The 16,620-nt window shown below is 53.0% G+C and overlaps 1 protein-coding gene across 6 annotated transcripts in view; it reads right to left on the reverse strand.

Annotated features, from left to right (window-relative positions):
• The window catches only part of ITGAE (integrin subunit alpha E), a 68,730-nt gene that overhangs the window by 19,802 nt on the left and 32,308 nt on the right, over positions 1 to 16,620 (reverse strand). For all 6 annotated transcript variants that reach the window (XM_082370539.1, XM_082370537.1, XM_082370538.1 and 3 more), the window contains exons 4-19: positions 15,791 to 15,858; positions 15,322 to 15,439; positions 14,952 to 15,098; positions 14,423 to 14,538; positions 13,674 to 13,825; positions 12,505 to 12,658; positions 11,766 to 11,916; positions 11,192 to 11,259; positions 9,759 to 9,894; positions 9,040 to 9,182; positions 8,538 to 8,678; positions 7,635 to 7,871; positions 6,475 to 6,605; positions 4,725 to 4,855; positions 3,349 to 3,512; positions 1,820 to 1,948 (exon numbers count right to left, since the gene is read on the reverse strand). In XM_082370539.1, coding sequence (XP_082226665.1) covers positions 1,820 to 1,948; positions 3,349 to 3,512; positions 4,725 to 4,855; positions 6,475 to 6,605; positions 7,635 to 7,871; positions 8,538 to 8,678; positions 9,040 to 9,182; positions 9,759 to 9,894; positions 11,192 to 11,259; positions 11,766 to 11,916; positions 12,505 to 12,658; positions 13,674 to 13,825; positions 14,423 to 14,538; positions 14,952 to 15,098; positions 15,322 to 15,439; positions 15,791 to 15,858 — 2,186 coding nt within the window. The remainder of the gene's footprint in view (positions 1 to 1,819; positions 1,949 to 3,348; positions 3,513 to 4,724; positions 4,856 to 6,474; positions 6,606 to 7,634; positions 7,872 to 8,537; positions 8,679 to 9,039; positions 9,183 to 9,758; positions 9,895 to 11,191; positions 11,260 to 11,765; positions 11,917 to 12,504; positions 12,659 to 13,673; positions 13,826 to 14,422; positions 14,539 to 14,951; positions 15,099 to 15,321; positions 15,440 to 15,790; positions 15,859 to 16,620) is intronic.

Genomic DNA, 16,620 nt, shown 5'->3' on the forward strand with positions numbered 1-16,620 from the left:
ACAAATTAACATGATGTGCCTCGGATACAATGCACTTAGAGGGATGAGACTTCATTTCTGGGATATTCCTGCCCAAAATGCATAACCTGAATCTAACCATGAGGAAACATCAGACAAAGTCAGGCTGAGGAACATTCTACGGTATAACTGGCCTGTACCCTTCAAGGATGTTAAGGTCATTAAAGACAAAGAAAGATTGAAAAATTATTCGAGATTAAAGGAGACTAAACAAAAGTAATGAATTATCCTGATCCAGAAAAAAAGTTTTTTCTTTTGCTAAAAAGGACATTAATAGGACAACTGGTGATATTTGAATAAAGTTTGTAGATTATAGTATTTCATCATTGTAAATTTCCTGATTTTGATCATTGTACTGTGGTTATGTAAGAGAGTGTCCTTGTTTTTTAGGAAATACATACTGAAGTATTGGGAGTAAAGAGGCATCATATCTGTAACTAACTCTCAAATGGTTCAGAAATATAAATTTCTGAGACTACATATGTATATATGTAAGATATATATGAGATTTTATATATATAGAGAGAGAGACAGAGAATAAAGCAAATGTGATAAAAGGTTAAAATGTTAATCTTTGGGGAATCTGGATAAAGGATGGGAATTCTTTGGACAATTCTAACTTTTTAGTAAGCAAAATATTTCAAACTAAAGTTTTCTTAAAACAGAATATATATAATTAGTGATAATCTACTTATTGACAAAACTTTATATTAGTTCTCCCAGTCTTTTCTGAACCATCTAAGTGTCAATGCCAAATTTTAAAAAATTATTTAGAAAATTAATATACTATATAAATTTAAAATAAATTTGCCTAAAAAATTAAAATGAGAATCTGCTCATCGGGAACCTGATTCTCCCTCTTCCTGGGCAGACGAGCAATAGGAACAGTCACCCTGATTATGTTGTTCTCTTATTTCTATTTACCATTTGTGATTGATGCATTGGGTGTTAACCAAAACTGGAGCTAAAGGCTTATATAACTGAATTAATATAGAGCATTCTTGTACAAATATTGGACAGTTGTGAGTGTCCTATGATTACCTAGAAATATACTTCTGCTACCTGAAGATTTTCTGTGCCAGCATGAACTACTCTTGGCTTATTTTTATTTTTGGAGATTCAATGCATTCCAGCTAACTGTAATTATTACTTTTCAATGCTCATGTTACCACTTCTTTGATCCTGCTGATTTTTCTGTACCCCATAAGACTGTCTAAATGAATATTGACAGAATACCCCAGGGGGCCAGGGCCTGAGTGGGAACAAAATCTCCTTATAGAATCAAGAAATTTTACTGTTTTTTTTCCCTCTCTGATTTCCTGTAGTTATGAGAAAAGTTTTTTGTGACACTATCCATCTGCTAGGGTATAGGTCTGGTGGGCCATTCAGCCTGAAGGCCTGGGCAGGACCTGGGCAGGCAGGTATGCCAAAGGGCATCCTCTCTGCAGCGCGGGGCAGGTGGGCGGCTCCAGTCCAGTCCCCACACAGGACCCTCACCACACCGTTATCAGAGACTCTTGCCAAGGTGGGCAATGTATTCATATGCTTCATTAAATATGTAGCAGGCACTTTTTGTGAACATAAAAGAACTAGCCTTGGGGGTGGTTTGGAGACGTGTATTACCCACCAGTGAGGTCCTGGGCAAATTAACACCATCTCAGGAACTCTATATCCCCATTTGTACAGTGAGGGGCCTAAATGCTGTCTGAAGACCCTCCCAACTTTAACATTCTTTGAAGATAGGGGAGCAGGTACTTTTAGGGGGATGGATCCCAGGAGAGTCTGGTCCTAGCTGAGTCACCTGGAAGATGGCAGAGGGCTCAGCATAGAAGTCCAGGATAGGCTGGGGATGGTCCCTCCGGCCCTCGGGGGTCTGGAGTTGGTAGCTGACCTTGACACTGATGTTGGAGAAGCAGTCCTCCTGACAGAGCTGCAGAGTCACCAAGGAATGCAGGGTTGGAGTTGGATGTGGGGGAGAAGATGACAAGGAGAATACTTTTAACTTTGATGTAGTCACAATAAGAAATAAACAATGAAAGTGGTAAGCCAGGATTCCTAAGCCTCTTCCAAATAAGTCAGGCTGCCAAGAGCACTGGGAAAATCTCCCTTGATCTGCCATGGTCTCGGGCATCATAACTCCTTATGGTTCCTGCCCCAATCACAAAGGGATTCTGGCCATTGGGAGTTAAAAACTGGCCTCGGCTTTATTCAGAGTACAAAGGGGACCCACGAAAGGGAAGAGTCATGGTCACATCTGTGTTTACAAAGATCTTTCTCCAAGCAACACGGAGGATATACTAGAGAAATAAAAACTGAAGACCAGGAGATGGCCTGGGATGCTGTTTGCCATTCTCTTTGTTTATTGAGCCTTTTTGCCAGGTGGGAGCTTTGAACACCTGAGAGTAGGTGAGCACGATTCCCAGGTGGAAAAGGTAGTTATGCTTGTATTTAAGGAAGCCATAGGTTTGCTAGAAACTCGTTCTTAATCCATTTAACAATCAACAGACGTGGGAACAGATGTGTAGTAAGAAGCATAATTTACGAGTTTATTGGAATAAATGATCCTTTTAGGTCCACAACTCTGGGTCCTGTCAGGCTCTGGGTTCTGACAAATACATTTTTCATGCCTCTAGGCACATTTGTCAGGAGTAAACTTTTGTAAATCACAACTTTTGTCTTTCTATTTCTACTTTCTCTCGTTCAGGTTTTCTGATGTTGACTCACGCAAGGGCCCTCTGCCCCACTTTTATTATCAGGTAAGGGAGGGAGCCCTGTTATTCCCAATTTATTACCAAGAACAATGTCAGCAATTAGAGAATTTCCCTTTTTGTCCAGTTTCTAGGAAGCCAGAGATCTACTTAGTGTTCAATTTTGGTAGGTTTCTTTTTTTTCTGGCCACTCTGCACAGCATGCGGGATCTTAGTTCCTGACCAGGGATCAAACCCATGCCCCCTGCAGTGGAAGTGAGGAGTCTTAACCACTGGACCACCAGGGAAGTCCCTCGGTAGGTTTCTTTAATCTGGATTTCTGGTACCATAACTCCCACCTCCCATGCCATCATGTGGTTCTTTTTTTTTTTTTTTGGCCGCACCGTGCCGCTTGTGGGATCTTAGTTCCCTGACCAGGGATCGAATCCAGGCCCTCAGCAGTGAAAGCACAGAGTACTAACCATTGGACCGCCAGGGAATTCCCCCATCATCTGGTTCTCAATCTATTATGATTATTTCAGTTGCCTCATTTGTGTGTATGGGTATGTGTGTTTCAGTGCATGCACCTCAGTTCTTTTCTCTACAGACCCCTCTAGACTTTTCTGGAAACTCCTCCACTTACCTGTCCCTCTGTGGGAACCAGCAGGAAGGGCTCACAGAGACGGGGGCCCGTGCCCCACTCCCTAAGGGAGCTCTGACACAGCCTCTCATCTGAACACTGCAGCCTTTTCCTCTGCTTCACCACATCCACGTCCAAAGTGAAGTTCAGAGAGGTCTCTTTGAGGCCTGGGAATGAAGACCAGGTCTTCCTGATGAGACTGGGACGGGCAAGCCCCAGACAGAGGGCCCTCCCATGAGTCCCTCCTGAGTGGTGCCCCCACGTAGGCACTTCCCCAAGTTTCTTCTTCATTTCAAAGGTGATTTTCTCATGTCTTCTGGCACCCAGCTAGGGTCCCTCAGTGCACCAGCCCCGAACCTGGAGCAGCACATCCCAGGGGCTGAGTCACTCTTCCCTAGGGGAAGAAGCGCTTAGGGGGAGGCAGGGATTGAGGGGGAAAATGAGGAGGAGCAAAAAGTCAAGGAATGGAGAGAGAAACCATAGAGTAAAACCTGAGGATAACAGAGCTGGAGGCACCTTGTAGACTACCTGGGCCAGCTCCCTTACTGTGGAGAAAAGAAACCAGGGCCCAGAGAGTGAAAGACGCCCTCCCAGTGTCACACAGCCACCCAACAGCTGCCATTCGGGCTCTGTGGCCTGAATCTTTCAGCCTATACAGCTGGAACTGATAGGCCTGCCCTTTCCTAATTAACAGATTTGATCATGGACTCTTGCAGTAAAGCCAGCCCACCTGGGAGAGCACATTCTGACCTGCAGGAAGCAGGGAGACATCTCCAGGATTGTTACTGAGAGATTAAGCCCTGGGGACGGTTGCTGGGGGATTGTTCTGGCGGGGATCTCTTGGGTTGGCAGTAAGTACCTGGGTTGTGAAAGCCATGCCTTCTGGAAGTTCTCCCAACCAGTGCCAACTAAGGGGATGGGAAGGGAGGCCAGGCCTCCGGCAGGTTATCCAATCCCCCTGGGCCAGGGAGACACGGTGAGCAGGGAAGGGGAGAGGATGTAAATCAGGGAGAAAGAGGACAGGCACTTCTCAGGAGCCCTACACACATGCACAGGCGTGGGCACAGTAGGTGGAGATGGAGAAGTGCCGGCCTTTTTCTGAGTCTTCTTTCAGAAACTCAACCCTTCAACCCAAGGAAGGGATCCAGTGCCCCTTTTCCCAACAGGGTCAGAGAGACCCCTTCAGAGTGTAGACTTGACAGCAGATCACCCTTTTCTGGGGCGGTTCCCATTAAATTGAACCTAAGGTCAAAGGAGCTAAAGTCTAATAGAGGGATTTCATAACACCCTGCCCCCACCCAGCCCTCTTTTCCTGCCCCCCACTGAAGCCAACAGGGACTGACCACAGCACTGGACGGGTCAACTAGGTTGCCTGTTACCTGACTCAGCAGCTGGTGACACATAGCTGACTTCAAAACACAAATTCACATTCACGCTGCTGTGGAAGCCAATGGGCAGTGCCTTGGGGGTGAAGGTCATGGACAGCTTCAGACGAACCACAGGTCTTGAGCTAAACAAGATAGCAAAGAGGACCATGAGAAGGGACCACAGGACTTCTGGATCAGTGCCTGGGCTCTTTCCTTCATTCAGTGTATATATATTGAACACCTCTCTTATGCCAAGTGCTATTCTGAGTCTTCAGGGTACTACAGGGAAGAGATAAGGCCTGCTCTAGTGGGAAAACAGACAACAAGCAAATAAACAAGAAGAAACAGGAAAATCCTATGTACAGGAAATGCTATGATAAAAATAAAATAGGATTGGGACTTCCCTGTCGGTCCAGTGGTTAAGACTCCGCGCTTCCACTTCAGGGGGCCCGGGTTCGATCCCTGGTCAGGGAACTGAGATCCTGCATGCCACGCAGTGTGGCCGAAAAATAACTAACTAACTAACTAACTAAATAAATAAAATAGAATAAGGTAATAGAGACTGGGGGCTACTTAGCTGGTGGTCAGGGATGGCCTCACAAATGAGGAGACGTTTAAGTTGAGCTCTGTTACCGAGAAAGAGCCCGCCCTGTGAAGCTCTAGGGGAACTGCATTACAGGCAGAAAGCACAGCTGATACAAAGGGCCTGTGGTAGGAATGAGTTTGCTTTGTTTGAGGAACACAAAAGTCAGCATAACTGGGGCACAATTAGTGAGACAGAGAGTAGACAAGTGGCGGGGATGGAGGGGTCTGCAGGGCCAGGTCATGGTAAGGAATTTCGATTTTACTCTAAGTGGGAACCACTGAGGGGTTTTGAGCAGCAGAATGAAGGGGTCTCTCTGGCTGCTGTGTGGAGAACGGAGCACAGGGAGTGGAAGCAGGGAAGGACGCCATGGCAGTGGTCCAGGCGAGAGGTGACAATGTCATGTACTAGGAAGTACTTTGGAGGCAGAGCCAACAAAAGCTTGTTGATGGGATGGCAGGGAAAGGAAAAAGAGGAATCAAGGATGACTCTTGGGTTTTTATCCTGAACAAATGGCACCCTTTGCTGAGATGGGAAGCTCGGGGAGGGGCAGGTGGGTAGAATGAAGGGTGGGTGGGAATGAGTCCTTTTTTTTGGCCGCCCCATGGGGCTTGGGGGATCTTAGTTCCCTGACCAGGGACTGAACCCACGCCCTCTGCAGTGAAAGCACCGAGTCCTAACCACTGGACCGCCAGGGAAGTCCCCTTTTTTGTTTTGTTTTTAGACATGGTAACTTTGCAATGCCTGTGTTGAATAAACAGCCGAGTCTGGAGCTTCGCGAAGAGCACAGGGCAGATTGGTGCCCCGCCAGATTATTTATAGCCATGGGACTTGATCACTCACTTAGGGATGGAGCACAGAAGCTCTGAAATTAATAATAGTAATAATAGCAGCCATCACTGAGCACCGTGCTAAATACTTTGCATAGATCCTCTCAGTCCTCATAACTCTGTGAGGTAGGTGCATTGTTATTCCCATTTATAGATAAGAAAATTGGGACTTAGAAATTCTGCCCAAGGGCACACCGTTAAGTGCAAGCTGAGGTTCAAACCCAGTTGGGCAGAGCCGGTGCCCTTAACCACTGCACTTACTCCCTCCCATCAGTGCCTGGTGTCTTCATGAGGTCACTTAGGGCAGGGCAACTGGGTGAAGCTGCCAGAAGGCAGAGCAGACCCCTACCGGAGCACAGCTGCCTGGCCCAGAGCGCCCACAGTGATGTCAGCAAGGCCGTCGCCACTGAAATCTAAGCCACCTGCCACCGATGTGCCGAAGTACCGGAGTCCTGGGGCCACCACTGAGGCTCTGATCCTCTGTGGATCGAGAAACACAAGGTGTCAGGGAGGGAAAGGGGTTTCCTTTTGGTTTAATTCAATCAGCAGATTAGCCTTTGTCCCCACCCCAGGGAGCCCTCAGCTGAGGAACTGGAAAGAAAACGTCAAGCTTCTCCCAGGGAGGCTTGAAGGGGGGTGGGGCTTGACAGGGAGAGTAAGGAGAGCAGGGGGTGGGGAAGAGTAGGGTCGTCCCAGGGAACAGTCAGGGGTCAGTGCAGTGGGCACAGGGAGTACTGGGCACGAGCAGTCCTCCCGTGGGGCTGAGGGGAGGGTGGCTCTGAACTGCGTTTCAGAAACACCACTGAAGCCCAGAGCGGACGATGGGGAAGAGGAAGGAGCCAGGGCAGGGGTGGTGGGGATGGAGAGGAGGGGCTGGGTTGGGTTTGGGAGACAGTAGGATCTTTAGGAGGCAGAGGCCGACAGGCTGAGCTGAGGTCTGGGATTAGCCCGGTTTCTGCTGTGAGCAGGGGAGGGGGAGGGCCCAGAGGAGCAGCAGGTCTAGGGAAGAGGATGCTTTCAGCTGGGCATCCTGAGAGTGAGACGCTGGAGGCTGTCCAGGGGAGGGGCTCAGGAGCAGCTGGACACACAGGGCTGAAGCCTGGAGAGAAACTGCAGCTGGATGTGAGTGAAAGTGCCCATAAAAGATGTAGTGTGGAAGTTGGCAATGGATTCCTGGGGGGTTAGAGCTCGGCTTGGGGTAGGGGGAGGGGCTGGGTGGGAGACAGGAGCCAGAGAAGGGACAGAGAGAGGAGAGAGGATCTGAGGCAGGTCCATGGTCAGGAAAGCCAAAGAAGGAGGGAGTCACAGGTCAGGAAAGTACATGGATGTTGGCCCAACCTCTAGCCCCACGGGCAGGGTCTGAGCTGAGAACCTCCAAGTGACTTCTGTCCTTCAGCGCCCTGGGACCTGCCTGGCACTTAGGACTGGAGCTGGCCTGGGTCTCAGGCCATCATATCTGGGGAAGGTCAGAGTCCCAGAGTAGAGGCAAGAGAGAGCCCTGCGGATCACCTGTGGCTGGTAGGTAGCGAGGTCAGCCAGCTGGTTGGTAGAGTGTCCATTGTAGATGTACACGCTGCCGAAGCCTACACCATCATCTGCCCCAAAGTCTTCCAGGGGGGCCCCGATGGCCACATCTATGAGCTCATCCTGACTGATATCCCCCACCGTCGCCATGGCAAAGCCAAATCGCGCATAAGTTAACCTGGGGTGCCCACTCAGCGTGCGTACCAAGGAGAAGGAACCATCCTGTAAGGCAGAGAGGCAGCTCAGCCCTCAAGACAGGGATGCGGGGTGCCCACCCCATTGCCACCCCAGGAAGCATGCTCAAGGACTTGTTGATTCTGATTCTCCAGCAGGGAGGGAGTCTGTGGCTCAGAAGAGGCAAGAGACCTTCCCAAGTTTGCACAGTGAGTGAGTGGTGAAGCTGGAGTCCTCCTGCCTTGCAGTCCAGGACCAAGAGCTGCACCCCTCTGCTCCCATGATTGGGGTACTGGACTGGCAATCAGGAGGCCTGGCTTCTCGCCTTGGTTCCACCACACACTTGCTCTGTAAACTGGAGCAAGTCTCAACATCACTGAGCCTCAGCTTTCTCATCTGTAAAATGGGAGTAACAGCTACCTCCCATAGTTACTGTGAGAAACAAGTGAGATCACAGACAGGATGTGCTTTGTCAACCGTGCAGCTATTTGCGATGTCATCATCATCAACATGAGATGATGGGGTGGGGAAAGTAAGAAAGTGGGGGAGGGGATGGAGGGGAGCAGTCAGCCCAGCAGGCTGCCATCCACCCTGAGCTCCCATCACCGCCCTCTGGTGCAAGGCAGGGCCGGGGCGCTCCCAGCCTCTGTCACCTCAGCCCCAGGCTGAGCAGCCCCAGCCTCAGCCAACTTGCGAAGATGATGACTCTCTCACCTGCTTGTTCACACGGTACACATAGACTCTGCCCTCCTCGCCTTGAACGTGGTAAAACGGGGCGGCCACCAGCAACAAGTCTGTGGTCCCATCCATGTCGACGTCCACAGGGCACAGCTCAGAGCCAAAATAGGACCCCATCTGCAGGCCAGAGAGAACGCCGCTCACGGGGAGCGCCGGGGAGGCACGTCCCCACCGCCAGACCCCTCAGCAAAGCTAGACCTCTGCTCTTGCTCTTCCTGGACCACCAACTTTGGGTCAGACCAGATCAATTTGTTCACCAGAATAACACAGGAGACTGGGTGCACAGCCTGATCCCCCGCGACGGGGGAAACCAGCTGGCGCTCAGACACACAGAGCCGGGGCGGTGGCTGAGTTCTGCCTGAGTTCCGCCCAGGCTGGGTCCCCAACCCACTGTGTGCCCCGGAGCCCACCCCTTTCCCTCCGGGACCTCCAGATCCCCATCTGTAATAACGGGGTGGGGGCCCTTCTCCAGCAGTACCTGCTCGCCCTCCAGCACTGGTACAAAGCTGGTCTCGTTGCCCTGCTTCCGGAGCTCACACACAGCCCCTCGCTGCTTGTGCCGTGGAGCCCCTGCCACGTAGGAGAGGCCACAGGCCTTGTGCAGCACAGCCACCGAGTAACCTGTGCGGGGTGGGGAACTGTGATCAGGACCTCCCGCCGGGCCACTCCTTTGCCCCCCCCACCCCACCTTCTCAGCCAGGACTTCGAAGCAGCTTGGGCAGGGAGGCAGAAATGGAGAGACTATCCTTCTCATCCTTTTAAAATCATCAGCGGTGGCTCCACTTACCCATGCGGCTGCTCACACACATGTGCCCCACTACACAGATGGGATAGACACACACGATCATACATACAGCTTCACTCAAAATACACTCCACACACATTCATCACCCACGTTCATCACAAACGCAGTGCATGAAGACTGAGGAGGGGTGAAGGGTCACCCACCGCCATTACTAATGGAGAGGCCCTACCTCCCTAGGCAGCTGCCGGGCCCTGGCGCTTTGGTACCAAACAGGCCTAATTCACAGCCTCAGGCTCCCTAAGTGGGGCCCGTCCCTCAGTCCATGTGACCGACCTGGGCCCTCCCCAGCTAGGAAGCCCACTGCAGCCTGTGTCCCTGTACAGGCCCCGCCCACACCCAGGTAGCCTCCAGGCCCCGCCCACACCCAGGTAGCCTCCAGGCCCCGCCCTCACCCAGGTAGCTGTACTGCACAGCCTTGGCATCCACTGCCGTCTGGTTCAGGAAGCGGCCCTTGCGGCTGCTCATGTTGTAGAACAGCGTGCCCCCCGACCAGTCGAAGGCCCCTACAGCACCGAGCAGCACCTGCCCCTGCAGGGGAAAAGGGTTGGCGGCCATCTGAGTGGGAGGGACCCAGGGCCAGCCAGGGTGGCCTCGGGTCTACCTACCAGCACAGCAAACCTTGCAGAGGGGATGAGGGGCATTCAATGCACCCGGACAGAGATGCAGGAGGAAGGCGAGAGGCAAACACTGGGTTCCTGCCTTGTACCCATGACCCTGTCAAGGCAGCTGTCCTTGCAGTACCAGCAACCCCTGGGGCAGAAATCCAAGCCGGGGCCCAGATGTTGAGCATTTAAAAAAGTATGACTGAGGGACTTCCCTGGTGGCACAGTGGTTAAGAATCCGCTTGCCAATGTAGGGGACACAGGTTCGAGCCCTGGTCCGGGAAGATCCCACATGCCGCGGAGCAACTAAGCCCGTGCACCACAACTACTGAGCCTGCGCTCTAGAGCCTGTGAGCCACAACTAGTGAGCCCTCGTGCCACAACTACTGAAGCCTGTGTGCCTAGAGCCCGTGCTCTGCAAGAGAAGCCCCCACTCGCCGCAGCTAGAGAAAGCCCGCGTGCAGCAACGAAGACCCAACACAGCCAAAAATAAATAAATTAAAATAAATTAAAAAAAAAAAAAGTATGACTGAGCAAAATGGGGCTCATGTCCTCCGAGGCTGCACAGCCTGAGTCTGGCACCCAAGGCCCACCTGTGTCGAGTGACGTGCTAACCGCGCTTCCACCACATGCAAGGACGGTGTCCTCACTGCCCGTATCCCTCCCCGTCTGTGGGGAACAGGGCCTCTGGTGGGGAGAAGTACCCGGCTTGGTAGGCAAGCCCACCCAGGCCTGGGTGTTACCAGTCTGTGTTAAGGAAGCTGCTTAATCCTTGAGCGCAGGACGAAATGACCTCCTGTTATAAACAGGGCCATTCTCTCCTTGACCTCAAAGGTCCAGGTTAGGGCGAGCACACAGAAGTGTTTTCCTTTGTCCTAAAATGGCTCTTTCATGGGACTTCCCTGGCCGGCGGTCCAGTGGTTAAGACTTTGCCTTCCAATGCAGGGCGCACAGGTTTGATCCCGGGTTGGGGAGCTAAGATCCCACATGCCTCGGGGCCAAAAAAACAAAATATAAAACAGAAGCAATATTGTAACAAATTCAATAAAGGCTTTAAAAATGGTTCACATCAAAAAATCTTTACGAAAAAAAAAATCTTAAATTGGCTCCTTCAGAGGCCTCACCACAGGAGGGCACTGAGAGCCAGGGGACCCTGAGTCCCTGGGAGTCGCCAGGGCCCCTCCTCTGTGGAGAGCCTGCCTGGTGCTGAGTCGGCCACGTACCTCGTCCAGGATCTGGGCACTGAACCCGACCTGTGCCAGCTGATAGTGGAGGGCATCTCCGACCGTGCCTGGAAGCCAAGACGCCCAGTGAGACTGCTGTGGGCCGAGGTGAAGGGAGAAACCAAGTCGGGGAAGGGTCCGGCTTGGCTTCCTCCCAGAGGGAAGGATGTTCTGGTAGGATGGGACGAGCATCAGGTTGGAGTAGAGATCTGGGTCCTGCTTTAGCAGCTACTGGCAGCATAGCTGGGAAGAGGGCCGTCCCCTCCCTGTTCCTGGGCCTCAGTTTCCTCACCTGGGAGCTCCTGGGAGCAGGAATCATGCCCCAGTCATCCTTCTTCCTCCAGCACCAGAAAGAGCTTCTCATCAGAGTTTCATGGAATTTGGGGGAAGTGAGGAAGGCTGGGGATATTGTTGCCTTTTTAGAGATGGAACAGCTGAGGCTCAGAGAAGTGACAGGAGTTGCCAGCGTGCCACATGGAGGGAGGACAGGAGCGGGGCTGGAGCGCGGGCCTCGGGCCTCCTGCTGAATTGCCGAGGGTGCTGCCACAGGGCGGCCAGGGACCTGGAGCCTCACCTTCCACGCTAATGATGCTCTGCTGCAGTTTGCTCAGCAGCCCATCCAGCGCTGAGTAGTTGGTCACCTTGAAGGCATGGTCCTCATCGGGATCCGAGGCGATCAGTTTCAGCTCGTTGTACGCCCTGGTTTTATTAAATGCATCTCCCACCTGCACAGAGGCCCTGGGTCAGTGGGCCAGCACCACGAGGGCTCTCCAGGACCGGAGAGAGAGCTGAGCCCCTCCGTCTGGCCTTCAGGGCCCCCCATCACCTACCTCCTCCTTTCCCTCCTCCCTGCTCTCCCACACACTCTACGTGTGTTTTCCTGAACACACCAGGCTCCTCACCTCTGCCCATGCTATTCCCTCTGCCTGCAGAGCCCTTCCTGCCTCCCCTGTGCCCTAGGTCAGCTACTCCTCTTTGTCCTCCAAGACTCAGCTCAGCACCAGCTCCTCCTGGAACCTTCCCTGACATCCCTCCTGTGGGCTCCCAGGGTGTCCACTGCTCTCCCCATCACTGCTGGGCGAGTGAGCTGTGACCACCACTGGGAAATGAGCCGTCTGGGGGAAGACCCTGAGTGGGGTGGGGGGGTGCGGGGTGCATGGGACACGGGGGCTGAAAGAAGAGAAGTTGGTGAGTGTTTGTGACTGCAGCAGGGTTTGGGTAAGCTGCTTACTGAAGCCCTTCTAGGAGCCCTGGCTCCTCCGCACCCCAGGCTGTACAGGGTCACGAGGTACCCCCCAGCTCCTGGTTCTTACCCCAATGGCAAAGCGCTCAACACCCTGCATCTTTGTGGAGTTGATGACAGTCGTGAGGCTGAGGGGGTCCCCGAATATGTCCCCATCAGTGAGCACCACCATGACCTTGGATGCCTTTTCTCTGGAGCCATGGCTTGGTGTGAAGATGTTGTCTCTAAATCGGGGAGAGTAAAGGGAGAGAACTTTGCCAAAGGGATGACTGAGTCCTGGGGAGATTTTATTCACTGACCTGTTTTAGAATTGAAGAGGATTAAGGAGCCCTCCTGGGAGAACAAAGGCCCAAAGAGGGGTGGTGATGTCCCTGGGTGCACAGCTGCGCGGGTGGAGGTGAGGCTGCAACACAGGTGTTCTTACCCCTCACCTGCTCCCAACAGAAAGGTGCTGGGCAACTAGAGAAAGCCAGTGCACAGCAACGAAGACCCAATGCAGCCAAAAATAAGTAAATAAATAAATTTATTTTTAAAAAAAGAAAAAGAAAGGTGCTGGACAGCACTGGAGTCTATTCCTCGTGTGTATGTGTGGGAATAATAATGATATTAAAAACAGTGGCTAAGATTTACATAGAACTTCGGTGTGCCAGGCACTCTGGTATGCACCGCACATATTTTAAGGCAAGTACTATTATTATTATTATTATTATTATTATTATTATTATCATTATTATTACTGGCCACACCCTGAGGCTTGCAGGATCTTAGTTCCCTGACCAGGGATTGAACCCTGGCCTCAGCAGTGAAAGCGCCAAGTCCTAACCACTGGACTACCAGGGAATTCCCTATTATTCTCATTTTAAAAGTGAGAAAATTGAAGCATAGAGAGGTTAGGCAACTCGCCCAAGGTCTCACGAGTACAAACCGTAGCTGGGATTGAACCCAGGAAGCCTGCCCACGAAGCCCCTCTGATAAGCACTGTGCCCTACTGCTGCTCGCAGGAGGAGTCTTTGGAAGAATTTTTGGAGGACTGTCTTGGGGTGTCATCTATCAGCCAAGGCTGGGTTGGAAGACCTCACAGTGTCCCCTTTCAGCCAAGGAAGAGCCTGAACCCTGACCCTCTCCTCTACACAGTCTGTCCAGCCACCTTCTCCAGGTAGGATGCCTCAGAGCCTCTGGGCAGGGCCGTAGACTGGCACTCAGTAGGTGTACAGGTAATTCTGTCGCCCTCACACTCACAGGACGTGCTGCATGGCAGAGGCAGTCTTGGTGACACTGCCCACTTGAGTGATGTTCTGGACTCTGGCGAGGGAGGCTGTAACGTCTTGGCTGTCCTGAAGGTCAAGCTCTGTCTGGATGACTTCCCCATATTGCACCAGGGCAAAGCTGCACTGCAGGGGAGGGGCCGAGAGGGAAGGAGTTTGGCAGAGTTGCCCAAGGCCACCCCTGCCCCTTAGATGGCTCCGCCTGGAAGCAGTGGAAGAATCCACTCATTCCTCCTAGTCTCTGGGCAGGAGGAGATGCTCAGGCAGAGGGAAATCTCTAAGCCAGTGGGGTGGAGGAAGGTGTGATAGTAATGGCTCCCAGTGAATCACAGACTTCTTCTTGAATCCATGTCCCTGTGTAGTCCTCCTCTTCCACACTGACTCCGGGATAGGCCAGGTGACTTGCTTTGGCCAATGGGACATCAGCAAATGTGATATAATCAGAGGTTTGGAAAGGGCTTGCCATGAGAGAGTTGGACTGGGCTGCTGGAGACACATGGTCCAGACAAGCGAGGGCATCTTAGGGTCCAGTCGAGCAACCAGATGTCTGCAGCTGCAGGAATAACTCTAGGCAAGACCAGCAAAAGAACCACCCAGCTGAGCCCAGACCGAACAGCTGACCCATAGAAAGAGAGGCGATCACTGGTGGATGCTTTGAGGCGGTTTGTTCACAGCGGTAGATAACACACAAGCTGTGTGAGTCCAGCTCTTAGGGAAGCCCACCTCAAAGCACTTCTCATAGATGTTCTTCATCATGTTGGAGATGAAGTCTTTGGCTCTCTGGAAGTCTGGGGGATCAATGCTTCCTGAGCCATCCAGGATGATGGCGATCTCGGTGCCTGGGCCAAAACAGGGAACAGGTCAGGAGTGGGCTTGGCATCTGGGGCAGGAGTGAGGGCAACTCGTCCTGCCCTGAAGGGCACCCACCCAGTTCAAGCCCTGAGGGCTCAGTTCAGGGAGGGCATCGGTGCCATTCCCAAGAGTGAAGCCTCTGTCTCAGAGGCAGAGAGAGAGCCAGAACCTGCTCAGGCTCTGACTTGCTGTGTGAGTCACTCCCAGCACCCCCACTCTCTGGGCCTCAGTTTTCCCATCTGTAAGATGGAGAGAGACAGGGCTGGGACTGGCCAGGCCTGTAGAATCCAACCACTGCTCTCCATCTCTTGGACCTAGGCACGCCTCACCCCTAAAGGTCGCCAGCCTAGGGAGTCAGCTCTGACAGCTCTAGGAGCAACCCAGATTTGCCTCTTCTCACCAGCTGCCTCCTCGTCCTCGTCCTCTGTCTCCTCCTCCTCCTCCACCTTCAAATCCCGGCGCTGCCTGGCTGTGTTCTCCGTGCTGCCTTTTTTGTTCCTGGAGCAGTCTCCAGCATCCACAGGGGCATCAGGGTCCAGTAATTTTTCTTTAAAAAGTACACATGGAAGAGCTCAGAGTCAGACGGCCTCCTCGTTCACCTCCAGGTAAGCCTGCCCTTAGCTCTGACCTGGTTCCTTCACATGGGGCCTAAGCCTGCCTTGCCCTCTCTGGGCCTCTGTGTCCCTCTGCATCTACCACGGGCTGGCGCCTCTTCTTGCAGACCCCAGGATATCCCTTCAGAGCTGTCCAACGAGGGTTCCAGTCCTTACCAAGGTCGGAGAAGTAGACCTGGGCACGGGGACGGAGGTCAGGGGCCAGCAGGATGCAGTTGCCTGTGAGCTCTGAGCTGAGGCTCTGGGGCCACCGGGTCGGCACTTGAATGCAGATCTAGAGGAGGGGGAGAAAAGGAGGGGAAAGCCCGGGTCACCCCCAGCCCAGGCCCCCTCGTTGCAGCCACACCCACACCCCCACGTCAGAACCCAGTGGCTCAACCAGGCAGGGGACGCAGGAACAGCTTGCTCACCCCTCACCAGGGGTAGGAGTCGCTGCCAGGGTCAGTGTGCTGGGTCACACGGAGTACCCAGCTCAGAGCCGCTGTCAGCCCTGGGGCTGCCGGGGATACCGCTGGGCTCAGCCCTGAGAATAACACGCCAGTCAAGACTGGTATCCACACGGTCAACCACAGGGGTAGCACCAGCTCCCCAAGGCCCTCCATCCTCTCTCGCCACACATACTCACCAAAACACCATGGTGGTTCCGGACAACTGTCACTCCACGGTACCTCCTCTTTGGGATGGGGACACTCTCTGAAACAGTGAGGCCCAGGTAAGGAGGGAGGAATGCTGGGAGGCAACCCAGGAGCCAAGGTCAGAGGGCACAGGGCCATCTTGGTCAAAGCCCCATGAGGAAGAGCTGGCCACTCAGAGCATCCTCTGGAAGCTGGATGGGGGGGCCTTCAAGGACAGGCCTCTCTCCCAGGCTCATTCGGTGTCTCAGTCAACATAAGCCCCGTGATGTCTGCTCTGTGCCCGGCCTGTGACAGATGGTGATAGGGATCCAGAAACACTGAGACCTGGTGCTGGTCCTCCAGGGGCCCCTGGGCTGGTGGGCAGGCAGGCAGAGAAGCACCAGCTGGCAGGTGTGTGCAGCACCAGGGAGGAATGGCAAGAGGCTGAGGGACTGGCCCTAGAATCCAATGAACTCTCCCCTCTCAAAGTCCCGTCTCCGGGGAATCTTACCACCCCACATCCCCAGGGGCAGAAGTGTAGCTCCTTCCCCTCCCTCCCCACTGTGGGCCTCAGGCGACTTGCATTTTTGAGTCCCAGGACCACTCAGTCGCCCTGCTGGACCGTGTGCCCTTCTGAGGCAGAGATGGAGGCTGTTCAACACAGCGTCTCCCACAGAGACCAGGACCCCACCTGACATGGCCCAGCGGTCGTCAGCAAAGTGGGCCTTCAGCTGGGCTGGGCGGGATAGGGAGAGTTTGGTCACCGAGCGAATTAGGTCCATTCCTTTGTTCATTCAAACAGTATTACTGAGCGCCTAATATATGGCAGACCCCATGCTAG

The sequence above is a fragment of the Balaenoptera borealis genome (assembly GCF_965194805.1).
Source record: "Balaenoptera borealis genome assembly, chromosome: 20".
NCBI classification, from domain to species: Eukaryota; Metazoa; Chordata; class Mammalia; order Artiodactyla; family Balaenopteridae; genus Balaenoptera; species Balaenoptera borealis.